General features: G+C 37.9%; 1 protein-coding gene across 1 annotated transcript in view; it reads left to right on the forward strand.

Moving 5' to 3' along the window:
- The first annotated feature begins 5,734 nt into the window (after window positions 1-5,734).
- The window catches only part of UBE2M (ubiquitin conjugating enzyme E2 M), a 115,098-nt gene continuing 96,988 nt past the window's right edge, over window positions 5,735-23,844 (forward strand). The window contains exons 1-3 of the mRNA XM_053690582.1: window positions 5,735-6,203; window positions 14,079-14,173; window positions 18,110-18,148. Of these exons, the coding sequence (XP_053546557.1) occupies window positions 6,095-6,203; window positions 14,079-14,173; window positions 18,110-18,148 (243 nt within the window). The 5' untranslated portion in view covers window positions 5,735-6,094. The remainder of the gene's footprint in view (window positions 6,204-14,078; window positions 14,174-18,109; window positions 18,149-23,844) is intronic.

Here is a 23,844-nt window from a genome sequence, read left to right on the forward strand (position 1 = left end):
GTTAGCCCTAGTATTGGGATTTGAGCTATCTAATGCAGGGTCCAACGGGATATTTAGGTCCCCTGCAACAATAAGAGGGCCTTTATGAATGTCAATAATCTTGTTGGTGATTCGGGAAATAAACTTATCCTGGCCTGTATTAGGGACGTAGAGGTTTACTATAGTAACAGGTTTACCAAACAGCAGGCCAGTAACACCCAGATATCTGCCTTCCTTATCTATTTGCAAAAGTTTAAACGAAATGGACTTGTGGATAAGTAAACTTACCCAGTTTGTTTTTTTAGTTTCGTTAGTACTATGGTAATGCTGGGGGTAATGAGATGAGAAATATTTAGGAATTGTGCGACCTTTAAAATGGGTTTCCTGCAGCAATAATATATGCCCCCCTCTTTTACGTAAATCCCTTAATGCTAGATTCCTTTTGTTAGGACAGTTGAAGCCTTTAACATTTTGTGTAATTATTTGAATCTTTTGTTCAGTCAAAGACATCTTAACCATATTTTCTCACTAAGTGGGCAACCAGACATCTATGAAACGGGTCTCGGCATTGTACAATATGCAACATTTGCAGATAATCCCTGAGGAAAACATAATAACATATTGAAATGACAACAATATAAGAACATTAATAAAAACTAGGTGTACACAACGGGTTTAACTAATGTGAAAGAGGAACAAAATCCTCTAGAGGAGGAGAAAAAGTCTCCTAACGGGCAAATATATGTGTCTTATAAATGAAAAGCACTACCTTGTGTATGTCAAATAAGTGAGGCCACCATTCTTACATGCCCGCAATAAGACTTTCAGGTGGACTTGTGGCAGATAATAAATTGTAACGTGGTGTTACTGAACACTAGCTCGGACCTACACTCCAGCATGGGGAGTTACTTCTCAGACAGCTTAAAGCCCAAAACGTATGCTCTATATTTACAGTCAAAGGAAACATCACATAAAATAATTCACATTAACATCAATTTCAGTCCCATTTCCCAGCGACTGTAAACCATATACTTGGCTGTTCTTCACATGGACACTGGAATTGCATCCCCTCAAGCATAGCCTCAAGACCATGCATTGAAAGAAGAAAATGCACTGTATCAAGGCAATCAGCCTGGTGCTTCAGATGGTGCAGGGCCTTGCTTGGGTTTTCGAGGTTTCCTTGAAGAAGCGTCCTGCCACTCACTCCTTTCAGGAAGCGGTGGCGGATGTAGAGTCCCTGGGGTGGTAGGTTGGTTGGTGTCCTCTTGTGGTGTAGGCTCTTTACAGATCTGGCCTATGTCTTCTTGTGAATGGCACAGCATCTTCCTGCCGTTCCATGTGACTTGCAAGTGGAACGGATGACCCTACCGGTATGGGATATTCGGATGTCTCAATTTGGTCGTTAGAGGTCTAAGTTCCCTCCTTTTCAGCAATGTTCTATGTGTTAGGTCTTCAAATACTTGTAAGGGGTCTGATCTGAATTTAATCGGATACTTTTGCCTCGCCTTCTTCATTATTTCTTCTTTCATAGGAAACCTAGTGACCTTAACAATCACGTCCCTCGGCGGCTTATCCCCCAAAGGTTTAGCTCTCAGGACTCTATGATAGCGGTCCAGGGCGATGGTAGCATCATCTCCAGTGTCAATCTATTCACGTACCAAAAGAGAGTTGCAGGAGAGGAAAAGACACTAGAGTGCAGTGAATAGTGTGCAGATTGACAGGAATCTATTCACGTACCAAAAGAGAGTTGCAGGAGAGGAAAAAACACCAGTGTGCAGTGAATAGTGTGCAGATTGACAGGGAATCTATTCATGTACTAAAAGAGAGTTGCAGGAGAGGAAAAGACACCAGAGTGCAGTGAATAGTGTGCAGATTGACAGGGAATCTATTCACATACCTGAAAGTCTTTATGGTGTGTGACACATAAAATCATATTCCTGGTAACCATCACTTCTGCATGAAGAGTTTCAGGACTTCAACTACTTACAGTAGAAGAACCATATCCTAGTCTTCCAGGATTTGTGCCAAAGGTTCTCTCAGACGTTCAAGATCCAAAAGACATTGTCTTACCTTCTTACTGCCCACACAAGATTATAATGAATGAATGGTAAGACATTATAAGATTGGGTGGTGTTTCCTACAAGTTAGGAGGAAAACATATTGCCGATTTGTGATTCTACAGGGAAACCATAAAGGATTAACCCCTACAAAGACTATCATTTCAACTTGGATCAGTGGCGTATTTATGTTTTGTGCTGCCCTAGGCACTCAAATTTCTGCTATTTTTTGGGGTCAGTGTGTAAAATGTTTTTGTTTTGTTTGTTTTTTCATAACAATTCAAAAGAAAATGGGCTAGCAAAACAATTGCATACAGGTGGGTTGAATTGCATGCATTTCATACCATTTTCTCCCTGAGAGAAGCGAGAGAAAGGAAGGGGAGGGGAAAAAAGGGAGAGAAAGAAAAGCAGGAAGGGAGGGAGAGAGAGAAAAAAGTGGTCAGGGAAACAAAGGAGTAAAAGAAGGGAGATAGTTGAGAGAAAGAAGGGAGGGGAGTGAGTTGAGGAAGGGAGGGAAAGAAGAATACAATCTGAAACAATCACTGCCTTTACATGCAACAACATACATTAATTACCATTATTAAAGTAATTAAACTTTTTAAGTGTCCATTTACTATTTACTCTGTGGGTTCATGGATGCAGAGAAAGCTAGCTATTAGTAGCTAACATACATTAGCACTGAGAGCTTATGATTAGAATCACAAGATGATCTAAGCAGTGCACAGACGCATCCAGTCTGTTAGTTACTAAGACCTGCAATAAGCACTGTGCTCGCAGATCCACCATAGCTGATAAGGGGAGGCAGCATATCAGCACAGGTCTTCTCCTCCAGCCTCACCTTGTAAGCATATCCCCGGGCAAGTTTCTCACCAATAACGCTTCCACTGCAAAAATGCCGGCGACTCTAAATGAAGCAATGGTTTAAAGGAGCACTGCCTGTAAAGAGCGACCTTAATCAGCGCATGTGCCTTGTCTTCTCTGTAAAAGCCTGCACTTTATCGCTCGCTGTACTGTGTGCTGGCTTTTAGAGAGAGGAAGGACAGATGTGCTGTCCCTCCCAAATCTGTTGCCCTAGGCACTGGCCTTGTTGGCCTAGGCCATAAACGGCCCTGACTTGGATAGTAGAATACTTTTTCAAAGCATATCTGCTAAAGCATTTTCAGATTTTGGAAAGACTCAAGGCTTTTTCTACAAAAAATGTGTCTGGGAGTGCAATGTAAGTGGATGTATATTTTATAAGCAGCAGTTGGAAAACTGACACATAAAGGGACAATAAAGTCATAATTAGACATTCATGATTTAGACAGAGCATACATTTTTAAACAACTTTCCAATTTACTTCTATTTTTTAATTTGCTTCCTTCTCACGTTATCTTTTGCTGAAAGGTTTATCTAGGTAATCTCAGGAGCAGCAAAGAACCTAGGTTCCAGCTGCTGATTGGTGGCTGCATATATATATATATATATATATATATATATATATATACTGATTGTCATTGGCTTACCTATGTGTTCAGTTAGAAACCAGTAGTGCATTGCTGCTCCTTCAACAAATGATACCAAGAGAACGAAGCAAATTAGATAATAGAAGTTAACTGGAAAGTTGTTTAAAATTGTATGTTCTAACTAAATCATCAAAGAAAAATTTTGGGTTTCATGTCCCTTTAACACTACAAGTTGGATCTGTTAGTAAGCATCAGGGCGTTTAGGAAAAAGTTACTGCATTCTGTTTTGTTTCAGAAAATATTTATATGTTTGCAGTATATTTCTCTTTTTTTTTTTTCTACATTACTTTATACTTGTCTCACCAGTATTAACCAGGTGAGCCAAAATGAATAGACATTAAAGGGATATGAAACCCAAACATTTTCTTTTGTGATTCAGATTAAAATACATACATATTAAAATGTTTCCAATTTACTTCTGTTGTCAAATTTGATTTGTTCCCATAATATTCTATGTTGCAGATACCTAGGTAGGCATCTGGAGCACTATGTGGCAGGAAATAGTGCTGCCATCTAATGCTCTTGCAAATGGATAACATTCTTACAAAACTGCTGCCATATATTGCTCCAGAAATGGGCCGGCTCCTAAGCATATGTCCCTATTTTTCAACAAAAGATTCTTGCTTCATATCCAAAGTACAAAATAGCAACAATTTTTCAGGCTTACAATCAGCCATTTGTCATGTCTGTACATATGATAACAAAGTTGCCTTTTATGTTCTTACAAGATACAAAGAAACACTCACATCCTGTATTGCAATATCGCCACCATGTGGACATTATGTGCACTACATTGTTCAATTGAAACTGCATTTGCAATGTCACCACGATGTGGGCATTGCATTTCCAAATACCTTATGTCTGCCTATCAAACAAATAGGAACCTGAAGGTTGCTTGTAAAATCAATATTTAAGAGAAAAATTGGAACACTGAAGACTGGCTGCTATCCCTGTTTGGGATGCAGCAGCTGTAATTCTATACTGAAGGGAGAATTTTTTTACCACCCCACAAAAGGTACACAATTTAAAATAAAACAATTCCTAACATGTAGGTCCACCTTTGTTGTCTACCTTATAAAGTGTCTGTGTGGTTCGAATTATGTAGGAGAGACCTGTAGGGAAGCAAGGGAGTGAATCATTCAACACAAATAAAATATAAAATGCAAAAATAGAGATGTACCTGTCTCTCCCTCCACTCTTTTTTGGAATTTGGGCATAATATTAGCCCACTCCATTTACAGATGATTGAAAGAGTGGATTGTCCAAGGAGGGGGGTGGGTGGTGGTCAGTGAACATCTCTTAAAGTGGTCTCAACAAGGATTTTGATTGGACACTGTTTTAAAGATCTGGTTTCTGTGGCTTATATTTTGACAGTAGGAACTAAGTTGTGCTATAAGATCTTATTCATAATAATTTTTAATTTTGTTCATAAATAAGTTTTATTATTTTTTTAATAGGATGTGATCATATTTCATGCAAACATGGTAACATCATTGCAAATGTTATTATAATTGAATGTAGTACACGTAATGTCCATGAGGTGGCGATGTTGCAATACAGGATATGATTGTTCCTTTGTATCTTGTAAGAACATAAACGGCAACTTTGCTTTCATAAGAAACAGACATGACTAAGGGCTAATTGTAGGCCCGCAACATTGTTGCTATTTTGTAATTTAGACACCGATATAAAGCAAAAATAAAGGTTACTTTTTAAAATAAATGTGTGTCTGGAACCAATTCTTTGAGGCTGAAGTAAAACAGCCAGAGGTTGTACTTCAGCCATAACTGAAACAAGTTCCGAAATATTTCAACAGCCTTCCACTCTATCCACAGAGATGTTTTACCTCCTCTAAACTATTTTCATCGTCTAAGTGAAAGCCAAATATACCAGCCCAGCTATCAGTCTTATGAAATATGTATTTTCTAGCAAAAACCAACTATATCGGTGGTTCCAGTACAGTATTTCATTGCACAGTGACGCTAAAGTTAGCTCCGCGGTTCTTCCGATTCCTGTACAGTGCGAGCCAATCAGGTGTAACTAAAGACAGCCCTCTCACTTCCGGGGATTTCTGCTGGGTGTCTAGAGTGCTACGAAACTCCTCGAACTTGATGTTGGCGTCCCGTTAGATGACGTATTTGTCTTACGAAAATTGCCGATTGTTTCCGAAACCTCCCGGCAGTGAATTCGAGCGTTTCCGAAGCTGCGCAGTAGCGGCGAGTTCACCCGAGTTTGGGGCGCCTGCAGAGCTTAGTGTTTCAGATCACTGCCGGGCTCAGGGAAGAGGAAGCAGCGTAAGAAACCTCTTCTCTATTCACAATATCCCGGCTTCTGGCATACGATTCGCGAAACTCTTGAGCTCCCAGCAGTGACAGCAAAAGGCCCTGTGGGCACAGCAAGCAGGAGAGACCCCCTCGGCCTGCTCTTTTACCCGGCCTGTACGTGTAACAGAAAAGGGGACGGAGGGAGGCCGGGAGCTTCCCCCGCTGCGGGACACAGGGAGAGCAGGAGGAGGTTGAGGGAGGTGCGGGCCCGCGGGGGGAATCCAGCAAGATGATCAAACTCTTCTCGCTGAAGCAGCAGAAGAAAGATGAGGAATCTGCCGGAGGCACCAAGGGGAGCAGTAAAAAGGCGTCAGCCGCTCAGCTCCGTATTCAGAAAGGTAACGCAGGCCCTGTGTGCGCAACCACTGCATCATACTCCCAAATGGGCTTCCTATTAATGAGAGTCCTGTGTCTGAGGCAAGGGGCTGTAGCTATATACTGAGGGCAGCAAGTTCTTATAGGGGAACTGAAGTACTCACTCATTGTCACCAAGAGGCCCCCTATGCCAGGGACCCTTCCTCGTTATTTGTCACCATGTTTATTCCTTGTGACAACAATGAGTAGCTGCTATCTTTTTTGGGGGGTAACATATCCTGAAATATGTAACCCCACTACAGTAGCCCCTTTAAGTCCTTAAAGAAAAATTGCACTTATTCTTGATTTGTTCCATCTAAAAAAATATTTAAAAAATAAAAGCTTCAGTGCTGAATACCCTGGCTAACTAAGAGCAATTAATGAGCATATGGGCATCCAATTGCTAGTTTCAATTTAAATATAATCAGCTTTTACACAAAAAACAGGGCTGTTATGTGAGTCATGTTGTGAGAGAAAATACCTGTGTTTATGTATTTTACTTTGAGACAGTTTTCTATATGCCACAGATGTCTCTAGATATTGCACAGTGGTTATGAACCAGTTAGTCTATGGGATTCTTGAGTGGATACTTATATATGCTGCTAGAGGAAATTGTAAAGTTAAATGCATAAAAAAACAGATGTTTTTTAATGAAATGCGTAGCAAACATTTTCGTTCTTTACACTGGTGCACAATAGCCCCCAATGTTGTTTGAGTTAAATGTTTTTTTCTTTATGCAAAGTACTATTTTAACAAGTTTAATTACTGTCCAGCAATATCCATGAGTCATGTTTTGAGTACAATATACCTTTAAGTGAAACCAGAAACCTTGAGCTGGGCCCCTCAGGTTCTGCCTATACTGACTCAAGCCCTTTGCTCACTTTTGACAGATAGTACAGTGTTGTGCTTAAGTATTTTCTAACTCTACAAATTTCATTTTTTACCATACAGAAAAATACATTTGTTCAGTCTCCAGTGAAAATACAACCAAGTTTCTGTTTGTTAAAAGGATAAAATAAACTGAATGTAGATATTGAATTATTTTTTACTTTACAGGCTACAACAGCCATCTTAGTAATTTGATGTCTTCCTGATGAGCCATAAAGAGAACTTGAAGAGTATTGACTTTAATTTGCACGGATCTTGGAACTGTAGAAACACTAATAATACAATTACAAAATTGCCTAGTAAATCTATTTGTGGTTCTGTAGCATTGGGAAAATCAATGAATCTTAAGTTTCTTCAGTTTTGTTTATGTTCCTAAATATTTGCAGAAAGTCTAACAGACATTTGTACAAGCTAGTGAATTAAAGGAACAGTAAACTCAGTTTAACAGCCCCTGTGTACATAGTGAGAAACTTTGCAATGGGTTTGCATAATTTATTTTGCCCTTTCCCCTGATTTTTAAATCTGAAAATTGTAGTTTTTACACATCGCCTAGAGTGGGTGGAGTGCATTCTCTGTTATTATCATCATCATCCTCCTCATCCTCCTCCTCATCATCATCCTCATTTATTTGTATAGCGCTGCCAAAATCCGTAGAGCTGGGTACAGTGATGGGGGTATACAATGACAAGAATTTGTGATAAAATACAAAACATAACAATACTAAATAAATCTAGTACAGGAGGAAGAGGGCCCTGCTCTGGAGAGCTCACAGCCTACAGGTTAAGGGTGCAGAGACATAAGGTTGGAGTAGCTTGTTACGTCGGTTGTAGTTGCAGCAGTGAGTCAGGCAGTTCATGTATTAGTTTGGTTAGGATGAGAGATGGAGGAGAGATGGTAAGCCTCTCTGAATATGTGGGTTTTCAAGGAGCATCTGAAGCTATACAAGGTTGGAGACAGTCTTATGGAGCAGGGTAGAGAGTTCCAGAGGACAGGAGCAGCACTTGCAAAGTATTGGATACTGGAGTGGGACGTAGAGATAACAGGAGTGGAGAGACGTAGGTCAGAGGTTGATCGAAGAGGACAGGATGGGGAATATTTCACAATGAGAGAGGAAATATAGTTGAGAGTTGTGCTTTGTAAGTTAGGGTTAATACTTTAAATTGTATTCTGGAGTGTATGGGGAGCCAGTGTAGAGACTGGCAGAGCGGAGCAGCTGATGTAGATCGCTGACTTAGGTGGATGAGTCTAGCTGAAGCATTCATAATAGATTGGATGGAGGAGAGGCAGTGTTTTGGAAGGCCATTTAGAAGTAGATTGCAATAATCAATGCGTGACAAAATGAGGGAATTAATAAGTATTTTTTTGTAGTTTTTTGAGTATGGAAGGGATGAATTCTGGAAATGTTGGGTAGGCGTGAACAGCAGGATTTGCTAAGTGCTTGTATATGTAGGTTGAATGTGGGTTCAGAGTCAAGTGTAACCCCAAGACAGCGCACTTGGGGTGCAGTGTTGAGAATACAGTCTCCAACCATCAGTGAAATGTCAGGTGTTGAATGTCTCGAAGAGGGGGGAATAAGAAGCAGCTCAGTTTTGGACAGATTGAGTTGGAGGTAGTGTGAAGACATCCAAGAGGAAATTGCAGAGAGGCAGTTGGAAATCTGGTTGAGTAAAGAGGGAGAGATATCAGGAGAGGAAAGATAGATTTGGGTATCATCAGCATATAACTGGTACTGAAATCCAAAGGAGGCTATAAGTTTTCCAAGGGAGGATGTATAGAGAGAGAAAAGCAAGGGACCCAAGACAGAGCCTTGCGGTACTCCAACTGAGAGAGGCATAGGATCACAAGATATGTTGTTAAAGAAAACTGAAAACTAGCGTTTTAAAAGATATGAGGCAAACCAGGAGAGGGCTGTGTCTCTGATGCCAAATTAAGGTAGTATTTTTAGTAGGAGAGGATGGTCAACTGTGTCAAAGGCAGCGGACAGGTCAAGAAGAATTAGTAAGGAGTAGTTGCCTTTTGCTTTAGCTGATAACAGGTCATTTGTTACTTTAGGGCGGAAACCAGATTGTAGTGGATCAAATAATAATTTTGAAGCAAAGGGAAGTAAGAAGACCGGTCGATAGTTAGAAGGGGTCGAGGGGCAAGCATTTTTTAGGATTGCTATGGTTGACGCATACTTGAATGTATCAGGAAATGTGCCAGCGGTGAGAGATTGGTTAAAGAGATGAGTTAGGGTAGGAGCTAGGAAAGCAGAGAGAGAGAGGGAAGAAGTTGTGAAGGAATAGGGTCAAGTGGGCAAGTTGTGGGATGAGCCAAGGATAGGAGTGGAATTTAGGCTCTGCTACATGGTGCACAGTGATTGCTTGACATGCACAAGATCTTATTTATATCTGTCTAACTGGCCACAGCAGAAGAGATAAGAAACAATGCAAAGGCTTTTCAAGGCATGTGTCCCTGAAATACAAAATTATACAAATGGAATTTAAAACATTTACTTTTTATCCTTATCTTTTTGCAATACAATACTGAAATGGACAGTCAAAATTAAACTTGATTATTGCTAGAGCATGTCAATTTAAACAACTTTCCAATGTACTTCATTCTCTTGGTATCATTTGTTGAATAGTATACTTGGGGGTAGCCTCAGCAGCAGCAGTGCACTACTGGGAGCTAGCTGCCACATGTGGATAGCACATTTATGCTACTTGTCATTGGCTCACCATATGTCTTCAGCTAGATAACAGTAGTGAATTGCTCTTGAGCATACTCTTAAAAGATACATGAGGAACAAAGCAGATTTAATAATAGAAATAAATTGGAAAGTTGTTTTAATTGTATGCTCCATCCATAATCATGCAAGCTGAATTTTGACACACACATAAAAATGCCTCTTTAACCTTTTCAGTTTTTTCAGAGTGAAAGGAACTATCTATAAATACTAACAGCATCAATTAAACAAATATGGCTTGAGTGAGGGTAGTAAAGATGTACAGAGAGAAAAAGTATTTCAGCAACTGTTTGAACATACCCAGAGAACGGGACAATCCCAACAATGAAGGTTTATCAATGGTCCTTGGCTAAGCTGTTGAGTATCAAAAGATGTTCATGTAAATAAAAAAATAAAATTGTGCAGAGACTGTAGGGAAATCCAGTGTTTTTTTGTTCTTAACCCTTTGAGTGCTAAGCACTTTCCCACCTGGGTGCTAAGGTTTTCTTAAAGGGTTTTTTATTTTTAATATTTTTAAAAATATTTTTTTTTTACTTTTTTTTTTTTATTTATTTCAGATCCCCAAGACTTACACCGTTGGAAAGGTTAGGCGATTACCTTTCCAACGGTGGGTCTTAGCTGCTTAGAAGCCTGAGATAAAGGCTTCTAAGCAACATGCCCCCTGCTACTATATTTAACATTGTTAATGTTAAATAAAGTTGCGCGGTGACGTCATCACATTTATTGCGCGGTGACGTAATCACGTTTATTGCGCGTGACGTCACCACGCCAAACGGAAGCCCCGGCGATGCCTTTCAATTATGCAGCACCAATCGCCGGGGTAGGAGCGGGTGGGAGCCCCCAGATCTCCCTCAAGTTGGGAGAGTGCTAGTGACGGCACTGAGCCGTCATTAGCACCAGAGTGGGAAACTCTGTTACGGCTCAGAGCCGTCATTAGCACTCAAGGGGTTAAAGAGACTTTAAATTGCTGGACACAGCTTGAACATTATGTTCACTACTCACCATATTTTTCTGTTTCCTACTTTGCCTGCAGCTCTTTTCAGATCTGTGCTTTGAAAACCCTGGTTGGTGAAGCTCCCCATTTGCACACTGGGCTTCGCCATCTTGGCGTTCATGTATTATTGCACGCTTTGGAATGGAAGTGTTAAACATTCACAGATCAGCCAGCATTTTCCCAGTTGTATTAAGCGCTTCGGATTAAGATACACAATATAGATTGTGAGCTTTATATTTTTGCAGTTTTTATACGAAGTGTAATAATTACAGAACGTATAAATAAAAAAGGCCCCCATGAATAATGCAGTGCAATGTAAACAGCAATAAAAGTAAAGTTGCTCTGTATCATGCCAACTAACCTGAAGTGTACAATACAGCTGTTGAAAGGTCAGCAGCATCTCTGATCTGGGAATTGTCACCTCTTAAGTCACAGAATGCAATCCTACCTAAACTCAGATAGTGGCCAGTATGAAGGTGTGGAGGTTGACCAACCGGCACCAGTAAAGGGTTAATGTGAGAACACTGTTTTGAGCAGTAGATACTGGAGGAAAAACAATAGCACAGTGAATAGTGTACTTGTGCCCATCAGTTTAATGCCCCCATAACTGTTTAATAGTTACTTAACCCCTTCATGGCGGTACAATAGTATTCACATTGGAACAAAGTAAACACTATTAGTTAAAATGAAATCATGCAATCATCGATGTGATCGTTTGATTTCAAGGTGGGCATCGGATCATAGTAGTCTACCTACGCTGCTAGGCATACCCCCAGGTGGATCCTTGCCTCCGTAAGAAAAAACCTATTTGCAGATGTTGAGCACTAGACATTTGTAAAAATTAAATACTAATTGTGTTTTGCTTTTTTTAAGGACAAATGCTAACAAAATGTGTATGTATATATATATATATATATATATATATATGTGTGTGTGTATATATATATATATATATATATATATATATATATATATATATATATATATATATATATATATATATATATATATAAATAAAATAAACACGGGTGGGGTCAGCACTCTCAGGCTGGACCGGGTACACATCCTATGACCCTGCAACATGCACAGCCCTGGGTGCAAACCAGCTCTCTCAGGAAGCTGCACTGTTACCAGAGCCACAGGCAGTTAACCCCAAACAGGGAAAATTACAAAAAAAACAAAACATTAATATAAACACACAGATAAAGTCCAGCTCTCACTCACAAGCTCTCAACTAAAATAAAAAGCAGCAATGGAAGAGTTAGTTACCGCATCTGGCCAAATGGGGAAAATTGTGGCTGTTTAGGGACCCAGGTTTATTTGGAAGAGACCTTGGCGAGGTACCTGGGCTTTTCCCATTTGGCCAGATGCGGTAACTAACTCTTCCATTGCTGCTTTTTAGTTTAGTTGAGAGCTTGTGAGTGAGTGCTGGACTTTATCTATATGTATGTGTGTGTATATATATATATATATATATATATTCTACTTTACATTAGTCAAAAATTAAGATAAATTAGCAGTCAACAAAGAAGTTTAAACAAGGAAAATTTTGTGACTTCAAAGTTTACACTATTTAATCATGATCCAACAATGTCCTTGTTAGTGGATTGGTTTGTAAGCTTCACTTCAGTTCTTAGCAATCCTAACCCAATTATTAGTACACTCTATTTGAAAATGTTTATCGTATAAAAATATATATAATCCCTTTTATTACCCATTTGCTAGCTTTGCGTAACCAACACTTATATTAATATACTTTTTACTTCTGTGATTACCTTGTATCTAAGCATCTGCAGACAGCCCTCTTATACCAGTGCTATTTACAAACTTGCATTTTAGCCAATCAGTGCTGGCTCATGTGTAACTCCAGAGTGAGTACAGTGTTATCTATTTGACACACATTTTCTAGCAATGGCTTCCTGTGATAAATTAATAAAGTACACTGAGATAAAGGTGGCCTGCAGGGGCTTAGAATCAGGCATATGTTTCAAGTTGTAGACTTTCTAAAGTATATTAATGTAATAATGTTGGTTATGCAAAGCTGGGAAATGTGTAGTAATGGTGTTCTCTATCTTTTTAAACAATAAAAAAATAAAGTAGACGGTTCCTTTAAATAAAACAAAAAAGTGCTGCTGCTGGCTTGTAAAACATCAATTACTATTACTTTAACCGTTAACGCCATTCCCCATAGGAAATAATAATAATCTTTTCACCTGTTAACAAACGAATTCCAAATCAACCCATAAGAGAATATGACAAATTTGTCTGAAATAATTTTGTTTTTGTCTGTGCACGTCTATTAAACTTGTAGTTATCTGCAAGCAATACTGCATAAGTAAAATATGCCCCTTTAATCCCACTTGATCTGAGTTCTGTAATTTTCTGGGTGTGTTCACCATTCACTTATTCAAGTTGATTTTATTGTAACTCTATTCATCCCTTGACTCAAGTACATTAGGCTTTGTAAAAATAAATCTTCATTTTAAATGTTATGTTTAGTACAAAAATGAACACTCAAAATAATGTTTTGGTCAAAGATAGTAATACATTTTAAATCATACAAAAGTTGTGAATTCCAACACCAGATCAAAGATTGAACTATTCTTGAAGCAGTTTCTTAAAATCACCTTTTTTCTTTTTTTTTTCTTCAAAAATTAGAAATCATTTAGACAATGTAATTGTCAGGTTCTGTGGATTTATACATTTTTATTTTTACATCCATGCACAAAAGAACTTTAGAAATGTATATACTGAGATTTGTTTAAACTAGAAATGAGGGCAGTTGTTTCTTTTAATCTTTTATGCACATACTGCCAATAATTGTGTGCTATATTTTTGAGTACATTTTCTTGGCTATATCCTAAAACAGTGATTTTTAACATTTTTTTTTGCTGTGGCACACTTTTTTACATTAAAAAATCCTGTGGCACACCACCATCCCAAAATTTTAAAAAAATCACACATTGTAGCCTAATATTTATGCCATGCCTCCTACAAACTACCCCTGCACTGGGAGTAAAAAACAAGCAAAGTTTAAAAAATATGTCACACTGTTGTCAGTCTGCCGTGGCACACCTGAGGATCTCTCATGGCACACTGGTTGAAAAACACTGTCCTAAAATGTAATGTGCACATACAATTATTCATAAAGCTCCTGTAGAAGTTTGCTGTAATCAGATTAAAGCCATTACTAAATTTTGCAATTGCTTTATGTATAACATTGATTTGTGAAAATAAATTGTGTTTCAGATATTAATGAGCTGAATTTGCCGAAGACGTGTGAAATAGAATTTTCAGACCATGACGATCTCCTTAATTTCAAATTAGTTATCTGCCCTGATGAGGTAAGTGAACAATATATATATATATATATATATATAGAAAACAAACTAAAATATCACCTTTTTAAAGAGACTTAAATATTTATTCTAATTGACTATAACATATTTCATAGAATGAATAGAGCACATTAAAAAAGTAATTATGAAATTGATGCATTTTTTGATGCAGAAAATTTAAAAGGACATACAACCCCAAGTTTTTCTTTCAAGATTTATATTGTTGAAAAGCAGGACGGTGCGTTCAGGAGCGTGCACGTGTTTGCAGCAGTTTGGCTACAATTTTATACCTTAGCAAAAACACCAGATGGCAGCACAATTTCCTGTCGTGTTGTGCCCCAGACATGTGCACACTACCTATCTAGATATCTTCAACAAAGAATAACAAGAGAACAAAGCAAATGTGATAGAAGTAAAAAAATAAACTTTTTTTTAAAATTGCATTCTCTAAATCATGAAAGAAAAATTTTAGGTTTCATTTCCCTTTTTAAAGTTATGAAAATTAAAATCGTAAGGGTTCCCACTTAAAGGAACAGTTCTCCAAAAAAATGTATTGTTTAAAAAGATAGATAATCCCTTTATTACCCATTCCCCAGTTTTGCACAGCGAGCATGGTTATATTTATACACTTTTTACCTCTGATCACCTTGTATCTAAGCCGCTTCTGACAGCCCCCTGACTGATCATATGACTTTTTATTTATTATCTGTTGACTTGCATTTTAGCCAATTACTGCTGTGTTGTGCACAACCCACAGGCTTGAGCACAATGTTATCTATATGGCTCACATGAACTAGCAGTCTCCTTTTGTAAAAAGCTAATCAAAAGCATGTGATAAGAGGCTGTCTATAGTAGCGTAGAAACAGGAAGAAATTTAGAGGTTTAAAGGGACAGTATACACTCATTTTCATATAACTGCATGTAATAGACACTACTATAAAGAATAAAATGCACAGATACTGATATAAAAATCCAGTATAAAACTGTTTAAAAACTTACTTAGAAGCTGTCAATTTGGCTCTGTTGAAAAGGTAGCTGGAAAGCCCACTGCAAGTGGCAAATAAGACACTCCCCCCTCCCCCTTCTTTTACATATGAAAAGACCCTTTACACAAACAGGAGCAAGCTGGAGAAGGTAGCTGACGGTATTCACATAAAACTTTGGGGCTTGGTTAGGAGTCTGAAAATAAGAGCAATGTTATTTAAAAATAAGCAAAACTATACATTTATTTTAAAAAAAAACAACTTTATGGGCTATATAAATAGATCATCTACAAAACATTTATGAAAAGAAAAAATGTGTATAATGTCCCTTTAAAGGTTATAAAGTATATTAATATAACAATGTTGGTTGTGCAAAGCTGTGGAATGGGTAGTAAAGACGATATCTATCTTTTTAAACAATAACAATTTTGGTGTTGACTGTCCCTTTAAAAAGTTATGGCTATACTATGTATAGATTAGCAGAGCTGCAGTGAATGGGGCTGATTGTCTTCTGAGCTCGTTAATCCGTGTAAGACTTCAGTGTATGCATAGGTTGACTTACCCAGATAGTTACACTGGTGTTGTATGTGCACATATATAGGGGCATAGTCCACCTGAATGATAACCTCCAAAAGAGGACTTTTTATTTATTTTTTTGGGCTAATGCATGCGTTTGATTAACCAATTCTGGCATGTCCCTCCATCAGTAAAATTATAGGAGTGTTCTTGTCAGTCAGTGCAGAATAATATTAAAGTATACGTTTTGTGCACACATGCATTTCTTTCTAGTTTTAATCAATAGCTGTATCTAAACATTTCTTTATGTTAAAACTATTGTTAACATATTCCTGGTCATCCATATGTGTGGTAGAAACAAGCTGAGGATAGTGTCTCTTAAAAGGTATCAGCAAATGTTATTTGAGAATATTACCCACAAAATGGCCACATTTTACACTGCTCTTTGCGGTTTAAAGGGTATGTTACATTGAGAATTTATGATTTCCCATAAAATGTTTCACTGCAAAAAGATAACATTTTACAATATACTGTCTCTCTTGCCCACGTTTTTTCCTCCTCTCCTGTAAGCAGCCGGAGTGCATCCTATAGACTTTACATACAAACATGTCATTTCTATATTTCCCAACTGGCAAGAGCAAAGCAAATAAGCATAATCAAGAGCCTTTAGTGTCCCACTATGCTAGATAGTTGTTGCCAGTTATCTTGTGAGAAGCGCTGCTTACAGGGATAGAAACAAAGTGTGTTGGAGGGAAAGGTGTGGGAATCCAGCAAGATAAAGCACAAGAGGCTGCAAAGTGTAAATATTGGATTTTTTTTATATGTTGTATTTTGTATAATAATGTATTTCATGTTTGAAATATATATTTGCTTATATATATATTAAGCAAATGTATTGTTTAGTTTTAACTGTTTGTGGTTAAATGGTTTTTAATTGCCATTTTAAGTGTTAAAGTGGACACATTTTTGGTATTCATCTTATAACAAGTATATAAAACATTTATAGTGTAGGGAAAATGCAATAGAAATATAGTTAAAAAGTTTGATTTGATTTTAATAGATACCATCTATCTAGAAAATTCAAACGGAAATACCACAGCACCACTTATATTTCCGAAAGATTATTCCTTTACTCTATAGCATAACATGCAACGTTTCGGCCTCTTCAAGAGAATTTCATCCAGTGCTGAGCCTGTCTGTTATATCTACCGCCACCTGTTTAGCTCTTTCTTAATATAAGGCACAGGTTTTCACACATGTCCTTGGGCCTCCCCAACAGGTCAGGTTTTCAGGATTACCTTGGATGAGAGCAGGTAAAATAACCATGGTTACTAATCATCTGATTGTTTCACCTGTGCTCCAGTTCAGATATCCTCAAAATGTGGCCTGAAAACCAGTGGATTAGAGAGATGCCTAATTTTGTAATATTTTGTTTACTCTTTAATATTTTTCATTTTATAAAAGAAAAGGATATTACTCTGACAATGAATTTATGTAAATTTTGAAATGTGATGATGGGTTTTACAATTGATGGCTGTATATCATCCGCAAGTGTTAGAATCCTTGTCACCTATTTTAACACCGGATATATCTTAGTTGTTTCTAATTTTGGCTGGCAGTGTTTTAATATTTTAGAAAAAAAGCAACTTAGAAACAGAACTATTCTATCTAGTACTATTTTAATATGGATATTCGTAAACTTGAATCCCAGTATTCTTACACAAGCTGTAGGAAAACTAAATAAGGTTTTTCTTGTTAATCCAAACATTTTTAGAACCTCATATAATTATGTCCAGGTTTCCTAATCAAACCCTATTTGTTACCTAGATATCATCATTGCTGTTATCTGTTGAACGCCAGGGTCTACTTATATTATCAAAAACTGTTATTTTAGTACACTTTATCTTGTAATGCACATAATTTTCATACTGTAAATTTTTGTATCGTAATTATTATAGCATTTTGTGTACATATATTTTATTTATACTTTTTCACCTGTTTAAAGGGACACTGAACCCAATTTTTTTCTTTTGTGATTCAGATAGAGCATGCAATTTTAAACAACTTTCTAACTGTTAAAGGTAATATACAAGGTATTTGTAACTTCTATACATTGGCTTGCGGTGCTATAGGCAATATTTATGTCATTTTGTTTCTGTATTGCCTGAAATTGGTATTATTTTTGTTGTTTTATTTTTCTTAAAAATCTAATAAAAAGATAAATTAAAAAAAAAAAAGAAGAAAGTTGCTTAAAATTGCATGCTCTATCTGAATCACGAAAGAAAAAAATTTGGTTTCAGTGTCCCTTTAACTAACGAGGTCTGACAGCATACAGCAGTTGTTATTTTTCAGTCTTTCATTTGAGATCTGTTATGAGAGCTGCACATCTTATTATATTTTGCTTCCCTTATGCTGATATCTGCATGTTTTTCTTTCCTTGAAGGGTTTCTACAAAGGTGGAAAATTTGTTTTCAGTTTTAAGGTATGTAAATCAAGTATTTGCTAATGACTTCTAAAAGTTGTGTAATAGATGTGTTATTTACAGTGTGTGTATATATATATATATATATATATGTGTGTGTGTATACATATTCCGTAGCACGATGATAGGGGTATACAGTGACAAAGATTTTTGATAAAATACAAAACTAAACAAATCTAGTACAGGAGGAAGATGGCCCTGCTCCGGACAGTCTACAGGTTTAGGGTGCAGAGACATAAGGTTGGGTAGCTTGTTACATTGGTTGTAGTTGCAGCAGATACAGTATCTCACAAAAGTGAGTACACCCTCACTTTTTTGTAAATATTTTATTATATCTTTTCATGTGACAACACTGAAGAAATTACACTTTGCTACAATGTAAAGTAGTGAGTGTACAGCCTGTATAACTGTGTAAATGTGCTGTCCCCTCAAAATAACTCAACACACAGCCATTAATGTCTAAACCATTGGCAACAAAAGTGAGTACACCTCGTTAGTGTTACAAGGTCTCAGGTGTGAATGAGGAGTAGGTGTGTAAAATTTTGTGTTATCGCTCACACTCTCATACTGGTCACTGGAAGTTCAACGTGGCACCTCATGGCAAACAACTCTCTGTGGATCTGAAAAAAAGAATTGTTGCTCTATATAAATATGGCCTAGGATATAAGAAGATTGCCAAAACCCTGAAATTGAGCTGCAGCATGGTGGTCAAGACCATACAGCAGTTTCGCAGGACAGGTTCCACTCAGAACAGGCCTCGCCATGGTCGACCAAAGGAGTTGAGTGCACGTGCTCAGTGTCGTATGAGTGGTGCTAGCATTGCTGCAGAGGTTGAAGGGGTGGGGGTCAGCCTGTCGGTGCTCAGACCAAACACCGCACACTGTATCAAATTGGTCTGCATGGCTGTCGTCCTAGAAGAAAGCCTCTTCTAAAGATGATGCACAAGAGACCCTGCAAACAGTTTGCTGAAGACAAGCAGACTAAGGACATGGATTACTGGAACCATGTCCTGTGGTCCGATGAGACCAAGATAAACTTATTTGGTTTAGATGGTGTCAAGTGTGTGTGGCGGCAAACAGGTGAGGAGTACAAATACAAGTGTGTCTTGCCTACAGTCAAGCATGGTGGTGGGAGTGTCATGGTCTGGGCCTGCATGAGTGCTGCTAGCACTGGGGAGCTACAGTTCATTGAGGGAACCATGAATGTAAACATGTACTGTGACATACTGAAGCAGAGCATGATCCCCCTCCCTTTGGAGACTAGGCCGCAGAGCAGTATTCCAACATAACAACCCCAAACACAACTCCAAGACGACCACTGCCTTGATAAAGAAGCTGAGGGTAAATGTGATGGACAAGCCAAGCATGTCTCCAGACATAAACCATATTAGGCATCTGTGGGGCATCCTCAAATGGAAGGTGGGGGAGCGCAAGGTCTCTAACATCCACCAGCTTGGTGATGTCGTCATGGAGGAGTGGAAGAGGACTCCAGTGGCAACCTGTGAAGCTCTGGTGAACTCCATGCCCAAGAGGGTTAAGGCAGTGCTGGAAAAAAATGGTGGCCACACAAAATATTGACACTTTGGGCCCAATTTAGACCTTTCCACTTAGGGGTGTACTCACTTTTGTCGCCAATGGTTTAGACATTAATGGCTGTGTGTTGAGTTATTTTGAGAGGACAGCTAATTTACACTGTTATACAGGCTGTACACTCGCTACTTTTACATTGTAACAAAGTGTCATTTCTTCAGTGTTGTCGCATGAAAAGATAATAAAATATTTACAAAAATGTAAGGGGTGTACTCACTTTTGAGATACTGTGTCTGCGGCAACTACAACCAATGTGACAAGCTACCCCAACCTTATGTCTCTGCATCCTAAACCTGTAGACTGTGAACTCTCCGGAGCAGGGCCCTCTTCCTCCTGTACTAGATTTATTTTTAGTTTTGTATTTATCAAAAATCTTTGTCGTTGTATACCCCCTATCATTGTACCCAGTGCTACGGAATTTGGCGGCGCTATACAAATAAATGATAATTATTTTATTTAATAATTATATACAGTGTGTGTATATCTCTTTTTCTTTCTTTCTCTCTCTTTCTTAAAATAGACTCATCACTCACTCCAAACTTCACTTTATTTGTGACGTTTTGGGGATATACCTACTCCTTCCTCAGAAGGTCTGTCCCTGAAACATCACGAATGAATGAGAACAACAAAAACAATATAGCTGAAAAAAATGTGTACAAAATAAGGAAATACGAAATAATAAGGATTAAGAATAGAGAATGTTCTACAGCATAACCCTCAAAGGAGATTTAAAAAAAACAACAAAGAAGATACTCACACTTTAAAGAGCTTTTACTTGGCTTTGATGTATGTATGATTAATTCCAATATGAGCTAGTATATCAAACAGGATTCAGGACTTCAAATATTAAACTGTAGCTTGTTTATTAATTTTAACACATGAACACAAATTTAAATGAAAAACACTCTAAAATTTACAGACTGTTTATTCAACAGGGTATTTACATATGGGTGTCAATTCTAGTCACTGAGAAAACATCCACCCACTTGTCACACCGGTCTCTGTAGCCACACCAATGTTTCTTTTGCCTAGAAGGTTCAGCTTTTTCAAGTATGTTTTCTCCTTCTGTTGTTGTCATTTTTAATAACAACTAGTAAACATTTCCTTATTCAGAAAGAATAGTTTTATTTAAAGGGATAGGAAAGTCACAATTAAACTTGCAAGAATCAGAGCATGTAATTTTAAAACATGTTTAAAATCACTTCTATTTTCAAATGTGCTTTTGTTCCCTTGGTATCCATTGTTGAAAATGAATGCGCACATATCCTACACTAGTGGGAGCTAGCTGGTGATTGGTGTCTGCACACATGTGTCTCTTGTGATTGGCTAACTAGATGTGTTTAGGTAGCTGGTAGTGCAAATTTTGATACAAGAAACTTGGAAAGTTGTTTAAAATTGTATATTCTATCCAACTAGATGTGTTCAGCTATCTGCCAGTAGTGCAATGCTGTTCTTCAGCAAATGATAATAAGATAATGAAGCATATTTGAAAATAAAAGTACATTTGATAAAAGTATATCTAAGCTTAGTTTTTACAGGACAGATGTTTGTATGACACATGCATTTGCCATTATCACCTATGAGAGTAGATTTGGGGCATTGCATTCAGGGAGCTACTGAGGGGTCGTAACCCCAAATTTGTGTCACAAATTTGATGTCATTGGATTCTGCTCAATCTGGGGTTTACTTGGGTAGTAGTCACTTAGTTTTATAAGCTTTTATATAAGCATTAGTGACCACCATCCCGTGCTGCAGCCCTGGGTTCTGTATTTGTGGAATGTTGTGCCTGCTTTTAAACCATAATACAGCTGACTTTGCGTAATTTCAAACAAGGAAGTACCGGATTTCTCTTCATTTCATTTCTCTCATTAGTTTTTATAAGGCAGATGTTTATACAATGTATGTATTTGCCATTACCACCTATGAGAGTGGATGGGGCAGTGCATTCAGGGGGTTCCTTGGAGCGTATAATAAGGTAGTAGTCACTAAGTGACACAATGCTTAGTTTTATAGGGCAGATGTTTATATATCATTATCACCTCTAATAGTGTATAGGGGTAGTGTATTCAGGGGGTTCCAGAGAGGGTATACTTAGGTAGTAGTCACTAAGTGTAACAAAGCTTAGTTTTTATAGGACAGATGTTTATACAATGTATGTATTTGCCATTACCACATATGAAAGTTGATGGGGCAGTGCATCAGTTCATTCAGGGGGGTTCCTGAGAGGGTATACTTGGGTAGTAGTCACTAAATGACACAAAGCCTAGTTTTATAGGGCACATATGATGTAAATATTTACCATTAACACCTATAAGTGTGGATAATGGTAGTGCTTTAAAGAGGGCTCCTGAGGGGTCTTATCCCCAAGTTAGGGTCCTAATTATGGTGTCATAGGATTCTGCTCAGTCTGGGGTATACTTGGGTAGTAGTCAATAAGTGACACAAAGTCCAGTTTTTATAGGACAGGTGTTTATATGATGTATGCATTTTCATTATCACCTCTAATAGGTTAAAGGGGCAGTGTATTCAGGGGGTTCCTGGTTGGTCTTATCCCTGAGTTAGTCTCCAAACTTTGAAGTAATTAGATTCTGCTCTGTCCAGTGACACACAGCCTTGGTTTATAGGGCATAGATTATGTTTATATTTGCCGTTAACACATATAATTGTGTATAGGGCGAGTGCTTTAAGGTAGCTGCTGAGGGCTCTTACCCCCAAGTTAAAGGGACAGTCAACTCAAAAATGTTTTGTTTAAAGATAGATAATCCCTTAATTACCCATTTCTCGGTTTTGCACAGAAAACATGGTTATTTTAATACACTTTTTACCTCTGTGATTACCTTGTATCTATCCTCTTCTGACAGCCCCCTGATCACATGACTTTGTTTTTTTATTTATTATCTATTGACGTGCATTTAAGCCAATTAGTGCTGTGTTGTGCACAACCCACGGGCATGAGCAAAATGTTATCTATGTGGCTCACATGAACTAGCACTCCCCTGTTGTGAAAAGCATGTGATAAGGGGCTGTCTTTAGTGGCTTAGAAACAGGCAGACATTTAGAGGTTTAAAGATTATAAAGTATATTAATATAACAATGTTGGTTGGTATCTTTTTAAACAATAACAATTTTTGTGTTGACTGTCCCTTTTAAAGGTCCTAAAATTGGTGTCATAATAGATTTTGCTCAGTCTACATGACACAAAGCCTAGCTTCCATAGGAGATGTTTATATGATGTGTATATATTTTCATAATGACCTGTAAAAAGGGGATATGGTGAGTGCTGCAGAGGGGTCTTATCACCAAGTTAGGGCCTAACTTTGATGTCATTGGATTCTGCTCAGTCTGTGTAATACTTAGCAGTCACTAAGTGGCACAAAACCTAGTTTTTATATGGCAGATGTTTTATACTTTGTATGTATTTGCATTATTACCTATGAGAGTGGATAGGGCAGCGCATACAAGAGGATCCCGAGGGGTGTTATCACTAAGTTTGGGTGCTAACTTTGATGTTACTGGATTCTGCTTTGTCGGTGGTATACTTAGGTAGTAGTCACTTTAGTTTTTACAGGGAGTGCAGAATTATTAGGCAAATGAGTATTTTGACCACATCATCCTCTTTATGCATGTTGTCTTACTCCAAGCTGTATAGGCTCGAAAGCCTACTACCAATTAAGCATATTAGGTGATGTGCATCTCTGTAATGAGAAGGGGTGTGGTCTAATGACATCAACACCCTATATCAGGTGTGCATAATTATTAGGCAACTTCCTTTCCTTTGGCAAAATGGGTCAAAAGAAGGACTTGACAGGCTCAGAAAAGTCAAAAATAGTGAGATATCTTGCAGAGGGATGCAGCACTCTTAAAATTGTAAAGCTTCTGAAGCGTGATCATCGAACAATCAAGCGTTTCATTCAAAATAGTCAACAGGGTCGCAAGAAGCGTGTGGAAAATCCAAGGCGCAAAACTGCCCATGAACTGAGAAAAGTCAAGCGTGCAGCTGCCAAGATGCCACTTGCCACCAGTTTGGCCATATTTCAGAGCTGCAACATCACTGGAGTGCCCAAAATCACAAGGTGTGCAATACTCAGAGACATGGCCAAGGTAAGA

Source organism: Bombina bombina, chromosome 8 (genome assembly GCF_027579735.1).
Source record: "Bombina bombina isolate aBomBom1 chromosome 8, aBomBom1.pri, whole genome shotgun sequence".
NCBI classification, from domain to species: Eukaryota; Metazoa; Chordata; class Amphibia; order Anura; family Bombinatoridae; genus Bombina; species Bombina bombina.